General features: G+C 41.9%; 1 protein-coding gene across 1 annotated transcript; it reads left to right on the top strand.

The window, feature by feature from the left end:
* The first annotated feature begins 10,318 nt into the window (after nucleotides 1–10,318).
* Nucleotides 10,319–10,756, top strand: LOC137940799 (protein SOB FIVE-LIKE 2-like). The gene has a single exon (XM_068785925.1). It carries the CDS (start codon nucleotides 10,319–10,321, stop codon nucleotides 10,754–10,756), a length of 438 nt encoding a protein of 145 aa, XP_068642026.1.
* The last annotated feature ends 93 nt before the right edge of the window (nucleotides 10,757–10,849 follow it).

The raw sequence follows: 10,849 nt of genomic DNA, 5'->3' as shown, positions 1-10,849 counted from the left end.
AAAACTTGTTTATGTTTGAATCGATTTTGATTTAAATATTTTGAACTCGAACTCAAACCCAACCCAACCCTAAACCTAAAGTGTTATCGATCTCGAGATCAGTAATTTTAACCGAGTTCGAGTTCGAGTTCGAGCTTTCACTTGTATTTAAAACCTTGCATAAAATATATGTTAAATAAATTATATATAAAATTATCTATACACTTTGCATAAAATTATTCATAAAAACTGCATAATTATACAAAAATTTTATTCAAAACAATAATTCATCCGTAAAAGAGGAGCAATTTTCATTTCATGGTGGGAAGGTCACATGCCGTTGCATATCAAATGAGGCTATTCACATCTCAAACTCAATAATTTAGTGTAGTGTATTGTATATTGAGTACAGTTTAAACTAAGAAACACTAAAACCACCACCTAACATATCTTATGGTTCTTATGGTTTCACGTCTCGAGTAGGGGTAGCGTCGAGCCAAGTCAACCCCGAACCTGCCTATGTTCAAGCCGAGTTTGATTTAAATATTTCGAATTCGAGCTCGGGCTGAGCCCAGTCTCTAGCCTAAAATTGTTATCGAGCTCGAGCCCAAAAATTTTAACCGAGCTCGAGCTTCAACATACATTTAAAATTTTTCAAAAAATATATATCAAATAAATTGTATATAAAATTATGCATACATTTTACATAAATTTGGGCATAACCTATATATATAATACATATATAAGATTGGGCATGACCTCTACTTAAAATTAGGCTTAATCTATATACATAATACTTGTATAAATATTCCATAAGCACTCCATAAAATTGTTTATACACTCCATACACTCCATAAAATAGTTTAAACACTCCATACACTGCATAACATTATGAATAAACGTCATACAATAATCAAACACAACAAGATTAAATAAAATATCACTATCAATTTACAATCACCCAAATAAAATCTATAAATCCATTAAAAATTTACAAACTATAATTATTTCTCTTCATGCTAAAAAATAATATACGTCCCTGCATAAGCAAAATCTCCACTTATGACAAAAACAAAAAAATAAAATTAGTTATTGTCAGATAAAAAAAATACTTTTCCACTACTAGTTACTTAATGTCGTTAAAAATATTAAAATTACTTCATTGTCAGGTGGTAGAGCAACGGCACGGGAGGCTGCTGGTGCAGACGGAATTTCATCGTCAGGTGGCAGAGCAGCGACACTGAAAACGGTTAGTGCGGACGGAATTGCCTCATCCGATGGAAGACCAGCGGCACTAGAGGCGGACGGAATTGCATCGTCCGAAGGAAGGTTAGGGTAGCGGCTGAGGCGGATGGAATCACATCGTCCGGATAGGATGAAGAGTTTTTTTTTTTTTTTTTTTTTGAAAAAAATCCCCACATGCGAAACTCACACGTGTGAAAGTGGCGCACATATATGCGTGCGAGGGACGACAAGTCCAAGGGGGGAAATAATTTTCCCCCTTGAACTTTGGTTGTCTCGGGGCTGCCAAGACGGGCAGCAAGGGGGAGGGGGGTGGGGGCGCCGGCAGACGGGAGCGGTCGGCACTGTCGTTGGTGGGGCGAACGACGGCAACGGGGTTGACCGATTTTCTGCTGTAAATCGGCGACGCGCGCCCCCCCCCCCCCCCCCCCCCCCCCCCCCCTCCATCGATTCCTGAATCGCCACTCATTACATTTACAAGCTGGCTCGAGAGCCGGCGAGCCGAACCTGGTTCTGGTCGAGCTCGGCTCGTTAATTTAAACAAGCTGATTTCTGATCTCGAGCTCGAGAGATAACGAATCGAACCGAGCCGGCTCGGTTCGAAGCCATCCCTAACCTCGAGGCTTCCACAATATATTTCACCCATACATGCTTCCACTTTTGTTAGTAAGAATTTAATGTCTTAGAAGGACAAACTTACTTCTCTCCTTCGTGTCTACCCCAAACTCACTATGATCTTAATAGTTAAGTCAATTTTTACCCCAGTTCAACTACCTTCACCCCCACAAACACTATATACAATCTCTTTATATTATTAAGAATAATCATAAACTGTTCATAGACATGATAAAATAAGGTTAGGGATTAATGTAATATCAGTAATAATTGAGCCATACTGCAAGTAAGTCAATGAGTTTATTCAAATCAAATGAGGCTATTCAGATGGGAAGGGTAAGATGAGTAAGAGGGATAATAAGATTGTGACGATGGGTAGCCAATGACCAGCAATGCCTTATTGTTGTCGTTGTTAGTGAGTGAGGAATTGATGAGGGAGAATAAAGAATAAGAAAACCAAAACCCCCCATTTTCGTTAAATCACCGCCTAACGAACCCCGTTTTCTGATCCCCTGATTCCTGCTGAGAGAACGAAAGCAAGTGTCAGTCCTAGAGAGGAAATGAAAGAGAGAAGACCGAAATCGACCTCCCACTCTTACTCCCGACTCCCTGAATCCTAAACCCTCGTTAAGTTAACGAGCCGGTTCACAACCTTTCAAATCCAACCATGGTTCGGTCAAGTTTGGCTCGTTAACTCAAACAAGTTCAAGATCCAGGTAAATTGAATTGAACTGAACTGGAACCGACCTGAGCTCAAGCCGCTCGCGGACCGGCTTGGTTAGATACCACCCCTACATAGGATCGTTTTATACCCCTTGAATGTGGCAGAGCAAAAAAGGAAAAAGGAAAAGAGTTTGCGTTCCAATGTGTCTGACACTGAAATATTAAATTAAGGTGGAGAGGACCGACGAGAGTGGCGTTGTATCTGAAAAGAGATTACAAGCACATTACAGAACATATCAAACTCCCACTCTCTCCCAATTATTCTTCCGCGCTTTCGATGCTTTCAAATCCCCGTCTCCAGATTGTCTGTTCGTCAACACTGAAGGCCTGAGGGTCCACGGCCTTGGCGATGTAGATGTCGTCACTGTTGCCTTTCTACAGGGGATCCGCACCCATCCTCTTCAGGTGGTACTCCTCGGACCACCGATTCCAGACGTCGATAGAATTCCCCCATGTGGATCTTGTTGTGTTCGGTTTATCGATATACTGACCATGAAAGTAAACCTGAGGAATTTGCAGACTGTCGTGGAAAACGAGCTATTATTCTGAGCCTGGAAGAGAGGAGATGATGGGATAAGCATTGGATTCTAAGTTCGGAACCTATTTATTCAACAAGAGCATGAATGGAGATGAAGCGTATTCTTCCGTTAGAACTGCCGTAGGCAAACTTTATTGAGTTTTTGTATGTAACTGAAGATTAAAATATAAGAGAATGCATCTTGTATATGTTCAAATCAAACCAAAGAGCAGAAAAAAGAAGAAGAAAATACAAAAAAAAAAAACAAAGAAAAAACGCACGAGAGAACCTTTTGCATTATTGTTATTCTTGTTTCCTTCCTCTTTCACACCCGACCAGTGAGCAGGGATGGATAGGGTGAAGGCTTTCACGGGACGAGGAGTAAGTACAGAGAGTAGAGTGAAGGAGTACCAACCTTTTATAATCCTCGGACCAGTGAGCAGGGATCCCTCCAAGCTCATATTACTGGAAAGGCCCAGCATTAATTCAGAAAATGACTAATATCGAGGAAAAGATGCATCCGACAGCTGAAAATGGTCCACGTTGGATAGTTCTTTACGGACGTCAAACCAATGGGAATATCCATTCTACTAACAAGTAACAACAGATATTGTTTCCTGTCCTTTTTCGTAATTTATGCTAAAAACATGTCTTTTTTCGTGTTACCGTTGCTTCGTCTATAAATAAAGTAGCCACGGTTCTCGTCGCCTCAAGCTTCGAAAAGGAATTAAGCGGATCGCTCCAGACGAAGGGAAAGGAGAAGGAATGACGCTAGTGAGTGCACCAACGGCTTCCGTCGCCGCCGCCGCCGGCAGCGGATTGATGCGGTGGAATTCTCCGATACCTTACGTGTTCGTGGGGATCGGCGTCGTGCTGACTCTCATAACCGTCGCCTTGATCGTCCTGGCCTGCTCCCACAGCAAGTCGGACGGGGAATCGTCATCTGAGTCCGTACAGAAGCCGGCGGAGACTGTGATAGACATGGAGCCCAAGATTCTCGTTATAATGGCTGGAGAGAACAAACCAAGCTTCCTCGCCAAACCTCTAAAGCCGCAAAGTGAACAAGCCTGAGGTCCTCCACTGGAGATTTTCACAACGAGTTTTACAAACTTTTGTTTTCCCTATTTTGCTGCACGTTCGATCGAGCTCCGGCAATTTGTATATTTTTGAGTTTCAACGACTAGTATAACAATTTAGAGGCCGCGATCGTAGTTTTTGAAACTTTTCGTTTTCGTGCTTCAAGCTGATCCGCCATGCCCTCGTTCTTCTAAGCTCTAACGAGCACAACAGAAAAGCTCCTTTAACTCGATAAAAGTCCTTAAAGAGGATGATAACATGCATAAAGTTTTGCCAACGGACAAAAAAACTAAAGGTAGCAGAAGCAGGTGGCGTTCTTGCACTGGATACTGGTAAACATCGAACCAGGATTGTTTACTTGCTTCTTCAGCAAGTTGGATTGAGAGGATTCTGTCAAGCTGATGAACCCATTTTGCTTTGCAAGCCATGTTTACTTCTGCGAGATGAATTTCCAAAGTGCTGGCCCGTAAACTTCTTCACGATACGATTCGCAATGATAGATCATCCACAATCCAACGCCGTGCACACTAGTGCAGTGGCGATCCAATCGAGGGCTCATTCTTTCAACAGGCTCACGATATCGTAGGCAATCAAAGGAACAGACCAGGAGCGCACAATGGCTGGATAAATTAATTAACGTGGTCATGATTGGATTAGGTTTGTAACTTTAGGCGAGCATCCATGATTCAAAACAGAGGCGAGGTGTGGACGCGGCGGCTTGGGATGGGTAGAGAAGATGGGTGTATGCTGTAATGATCGCTGGAACTGGGCAGAGACGACGAAGGGGGTAGAAATCTGAAACGTCGGCGGTGGTAATTGTTTGCGGTCTTGGTGGTGAAACTTTGATTTCAATAATCTCCAGAGTCTCATTTCCATGTCGTCACTCTTGTAGTGGAAGACATTGACATCATACTCTCCACTAACCGCTCCTATTCCTCAATTTTTTTCTGTCTAATTTGGTTTCCAGATGGAAGTTTAACTAGGGTTAGCTCACCTAAAGGTCCTTATCTCAGGTGGCAAAGTATACCATTTCTTGATTAGGGTTCCTGAGATTTCTCGAGGTGGTCCGCTCTGAAACTTTAATCAGACCATAATGTGAACGAACCAATCTGATTGCTGTTCCACGTTGACACATGTCACAAGAAAGTCCTCATGGGTTAGAGTTCATATTAAGAGTTTTAATTTGGGAATTTTACTAAATTACTTATTTTTTAATAAATATTAATTTTAAAAATAATTTTCTAATGTTATTAACTTATTAGATTGAAAAAATCTAATTACATTAAAAATATTTTTAAATAATTAATATAAACAATTATATTTTATTACAATAGATAGAAGGTAATGAACCATGCACCGATAAATAAGATTTTTTAAAAATAATTTTTTTATAAGCATATGAAGTGGTGAAGAGACACAAATCCCATACAAAGAGAGAAGCATATGGAGAATATGGATATCGAGCAGGTCTTTCATTTCTTAAGCTGCGTTTTTGCCTTGTTTCTAATCTGCCTCTTGATAGTCTTAGTGGCATGCATGCCCAGCTCTTGCAAGAAGATCGAAGAAGCTACCCCTAGGCTTGATATTCCGGCCTATGCGTGTATATGCATTTGTGTTTTAAATAGTGGCCACTTTCACTTTCACAAGGTTCATTCAAAACACCATGCAAGGATGTTATTTACATCTCCGCTACCACTCATAATGATAAGGGATTAACATAATTCTTTCAGTTATCGGATAAGATTCTATTGTATTTATCCCATATTGTAAAACTTATTTTTTTGGATTGTAAGCCGTATAAATACCACCCTTAATCAATGAAAAAATTGTGGTTCAGTTCAATATCTCACATGGTATCAGAGTAGATCAATCTGTCTATCTTTAGAAATTATTTTTCTTTGCCGTATTCAAGTTAGAGCCACTGGCAATGATGGATTGCTTCTGTTGTCGCCCTTCCATCACTGACCTCTGTTCCATCATTTGCAACACCGGCAGCCATCAGCTCACCGCCTACCTCCCTCTCTTAGCCGTAATCTTGACAATTGCCAGCTTCTCCCTACATGATTCGATTCGTCTTGCACCGTATGATGCGTGGAGAAGCAGTGTATTTTGTCTACACTTTTTTTTTTTTTCCTGATTTTTGTATCAAGGATTGACTCCCTTTCTACTCTTGTTTTGTGATAGGTTTAATAAGCCAAAAGTGGATGAGAATCCTATATTGAAGATCCCATTAAAATTCATTTATCGTTTGCCTTTAAACAAGCCTGCACTCATTCTTCTTTAATAAAGTATTCCTAAAGCTATAAATTTATGTTGTCAATGTACCTAAACTTGATTAGATACAACACACTTCATTCAAGTCATATATATTTGAAATGTAAGCTGAAAAGTACTTGTTATCAAAGATTAGCGTCCAACATAAGCTATTCTGCTTCCAATTTCTCTTGAACAGGTTTCCGTATTCGCTGCAAACAGAAAATTGTGAGATTGCTACGAAATAGGGGGAGAAACTCGTGAGCATTCGTTCTCTTTCATCTATGCAGATCCACAGGATAAAACAGAGGTAATGGTTACGGACACAGAATCTTCAACAATAATGTTCTGTATATATGCCCATCAATCTGAAACAGAAGATGATTATCTCAGTTATAGAGCACATACAGCGCTGCTATCTTGTCATGAACAGTAATGGGGAAAAGAAAAATTCATTTCTTGAAGTAGACAGAGCATCTATCTGGTTGAAGCCGCTTTTAGATAAGCAAAGAAGCACACAGCCGCACTCATTCTCTAAAATTCGTAAGGCCCCCCATTGACATTTAAACAAACATTTTAGCCTTCCGCCTTAAAAAGATCTTTTCTGCTAGCAGTATCGCTTGATTTGGAGGAACAGCCTGAAGGAAGAATTCGACAATCCACATGGGTATTTTAGTAATCTAGTGAGTCACTCATGGCTTTACGTGATTCCACCTCCGCCTATAAGTTGAGGAGCAGCCATCACCGCATCAGTCTTTCTTCATTTCATTAGCAAAGAGACGCGAAGACATCAGGAGAGAGAGAGAAATGAGACCGGTGAACGTGTCCAGCACCGCCGGATTCCGGAGCAGGAATTCTCCAATGCTGTGCCTCTTCGTCGGCGTTATAGCCATGTTAGGCCTCATCGCGGCTGCACTAATCATCTTAGTCTGCTCCTTCCGTAAACCTCGAGAAAGCATGTCATCGGAGTCGACGAAGAAGCCGCCGGAGTCGATGATTTCCCCGCTGGAGAGGGAACCAAAGGTGGTTGTTATAATGGCCGGAGACAACCAGCCTACTTTTCTCGCAGAACCAATCTCTAGAGCGTCTTCCATCCACCGGCTAGCCGGAGCTCTCCCTTCTTCTTCTTCCTCTTCCAATTGAAAAAAAATATGGAAGGTGGCCGTCTCACATAATTTTCTTTCATTTATTTTACTATTTTTCCATGTTTCCGGCAGCAGATTTGAATTATATTCTAGAGTGTAAAAATTAAACTGTAAATCTAAATGCTCATGAAATTTAATTTATTCGTTTTTATTCTTCCTTAAAAAAAATTTCTTCTTGCGATCGAATCCATGATGAAAGTATGAACCCAGGGTGGTTTACAGAATTGTTTCTTTTTGTGTGCTTTTATTCTCAAAAGACGGTTTGGGCCCCGACACATAAGGAATTTGTACGAGATGGAGAGCGCCCGGAGAATAAAATCGATGTGGACCAATGAAATCTGCACTTTTAAAAGGTTAAGGTCTAGTGGCGAGCGTCACTCTAGTGGTGGAAAATTATTCAAGAGGAGAGCTGTAGAAACAATGGCTTAACAATGGCCGCGACGGCATTGAACAACCAAATCTTATCTTCATGTTTTTTCGCAATAGAAAGCTTGTCTCCCATGGCGACGACAATATTGCTAGTGGGTTCCTTCCGAAAACATCCCTCTTTTAATACCCTTCGTACGATGTTAAATATTGGTCTCAGCATTCAGCATTCAGCATTCTTCACCACGAAACCCGAAAGAAATTCCCTAATCCTCCTTTGACTGTAGCTCTTGAATGTATCCCAACGACTCACCTGTTCCTGTACCAGCTTCCTTCTCCTTGCCCATTGGTAACGTCCCTTTCTGTACAGAACACAATCATGGGCAATTTGACTGTATCAGTTCATCAGTTCACGAAACAAAGCCTTGGTTTAAAGGATTGGGCACTTGTTAATCAGTCCGTGTCGGCAAGTTGTAGGGTTGAGGGCAGTGTGATCCATACCTGTCCGAAAATGAGAATTACTGTTGCAGTACAGTTCGTCCAGAGGCTTTCGAGAATCGTTTTTGCCGTGGAAGAATGGTGAGGATTTCTGAGCCATTTCTTAGCTTTCTTTGAATGAATTGTTTCGTTTATCCAGAAGCTCCTGGATAAAGAAGATGACAGGCCACCTGCTATACCAAATCCGAATTTATTAACTTCATCATAACTCTTAACGATAATGAGTGATTACTGTACTGAAAAGCGCTAACGACAAGAGATGAACGAGTATGAATGCCATTAATGAGAGAAAGACCTTTCTTCCCACCGACTCACTCTAACTATCACACGTGTCACGATTTTCTTTAACCAGGACGTCGAGCTGACAAACATTCACCCGTGCCGGCCAAATACAGGGAGAAAAAAACAAAACTCGTGTCAAATAAAAGTTGACTTGAGTGTCTCCGGAAATCCAAATCCAAATCCAACAAAGAAGATAGTGTTCTTACTGTGATTGTGCCGAAAGGATAAAAAATGGAGGAATCAAGGCCTTGTGTCCTGGGGATTGTTGGCTATCCCATAAAACTTCCGAATCATCTTTTGCTTTCTTGCACAAAACAGGGGCAGGTCATTCGATGGTATCCAAAAGTGGAGGCAGCCTGGGCCGGTTGTGTCTACTCGTTTGGGGAGGGGGAACCCCCACAAAAGGATATGCCAAGGGGTCTGAAGCATGGGGCTAGTGCCCTTGGCCGTTTTTTTCTGTTTTTTCTTTTTATCTAATCTCCCTCGACAGAAACGCTATTAAAAGAGACAGCTCACCCTCAAGAAGAGAATGTTAAAAGCAGGAAGGGAGCTCAGTTCAATGTGCAGGAGAAGGACAAATGGGTTAATGCCATTTTGTCAGCTCGCAAGCAAATCCATTGGGGCAATCAGTGGATCAGTACAAATGTGGCCATTATTGTTGGGGTAGTGGCAGCATGGAAAACATCGGTGTGAGAAGCTGACGAGAAGCGACAGATATGAGTCTGCTTTGATTGGAGATAATGAACCAGGAACGAAGCTTCTCACAGTGAGAGGAGTAGAGGAGGTGCTGCAGGATTTGTATTAGTTGGTCAAATGAGAGTTGAGAAGAGTTGTTGCTTCACTGCTACAGAGGGAGCTCAGTGGTCGGCTTTATGGGTAGGCAGAGGAGAGCAGGAGAAGCAGAGAGGAGAGGACAGAGCAGAAGACCTTTTTTATAAGCCCATCCCTTCCAGCCTCATCTCAAACGCGAAAATCCAGTTGGGTTCTTTGCATTTTGTTTAGAAAAGCTGCTACCAGTTGATGACAAGACATAGAAGTAAAGGTGTGAAAGACGACTAGCTGTTTTTCCCCATTTAAGGGCCTGGGTCTTATACTCTTCCAGTATATGAGAGGGGGTCCTTAGCTCCCGTGGAGTTAAAAGCTGTGCGCCTCAATTATGACAAGGCAGAGAATTAAAAGGTGTTAGGAGTTTCAGGTGCGAAATAATAAGAGGAGAACGGAGAGAGTAACCCACCCACCGTCTCTGTTTCTGTTTGTTCCTTCTCTTTTTTTAACTTTGAGAGAGAGAGAGAGAGGTGTTTGTTCCCTATCTTGTTCTTTTCTGCTAGATGGATTCCACTGCCTTCTTCGTCGACAGGCTGCTTCTGCGTTGAAGGACCAGTCAGAGAATTTAAACGTTTTGGAAGTTTTCAGGTGGTGGATATTGATTGTTGCTATTTAAGAGGAGCTGAGCTTTTATGTTCTTTCAAACCTTATGAGAAGGCTTTCGGAGACGGAAGTCAGACAGATTGCGCTATTGAGAGGATTTCCCTATTAAAAGAAGTTTGAGTTCTTTTATTCTCTCAGTTTGTTGGGTTTCTCATTACCTTTTTCTTCCCCCGCCTCCCTTTTTCCCGCAGCGATGGAGCCTTCCCAACTCATTGGAGGCCCAGAAGAATGTAGCAGTAACGAATCCGGTTGGACCATGTATATTGCCTCCCCCATGCATGGCTGCGATGCTGATGATGACGATGGTGGTGTTATTGATGACAACGTCGTTGACGATGCTTCTGGTGATGATGATGCTGATGGCGATGATGATCCAAGTAGCAGTCAGGGAAGCAGCAGTGACGACGATGCTACCGGTGACGACAGTGACGATTCCATGGCTTCCGATGCCTCTTCCGGCCCAGGTCATCACGAAAGTTTTAACGGGTATTCAGAGCATTATTATGGCGGTCAGGAGGAGAATGTCGATGATGAAGCTGACGAGAAGAAGAAAGGAAATGGATCTCCACAGAGAAAATTCTACAAAGGGAAGAAACAGGAGACGATAAAGAAGAAAAAGGGTGTGAATTAAAACTTTCTGTGTAGTGTGTAGTCTTTACCTCTTTCGAGCTCTCTTTCCTGGTGCTCGGGTAAGAAAAACCGACATGAGGTAGCAGACAACGAA

This window comes from Aristolochia californica, unplaced genomic scaffold, assembly GCF_029961685.1.
Source record: "Aristolochia californica isolate CCGP_79_NKW_82.1479 unplaced genomic scaffold, dmAriCali1.0.hap1 SCAF_9, whole genome shotgun sequence".
NCBI classification, from domain to species: domain Eukaryota; kingdom Viridiplantae; phylum Streptophyta; class Magnoliopsida; order Piperales; family Aristolochiaceae; genus Aristolochia; species Aristolochia californica.
The sequence above is the reverse complement of the archived record's forward strand: the minus strand, read 5'-3'. Positions and strand labels throughout refer to the sequence as shown.

Excerpts from the sequence above, each read along its gene's own strand:
- LOC137940799 (XM_068785925.1), top strand. The coding sequence starts at position 10,319 with ATGGAGCCTTCCCAACTCATTGGAGGCCCAGAAGAATGTAGCAGTAAC.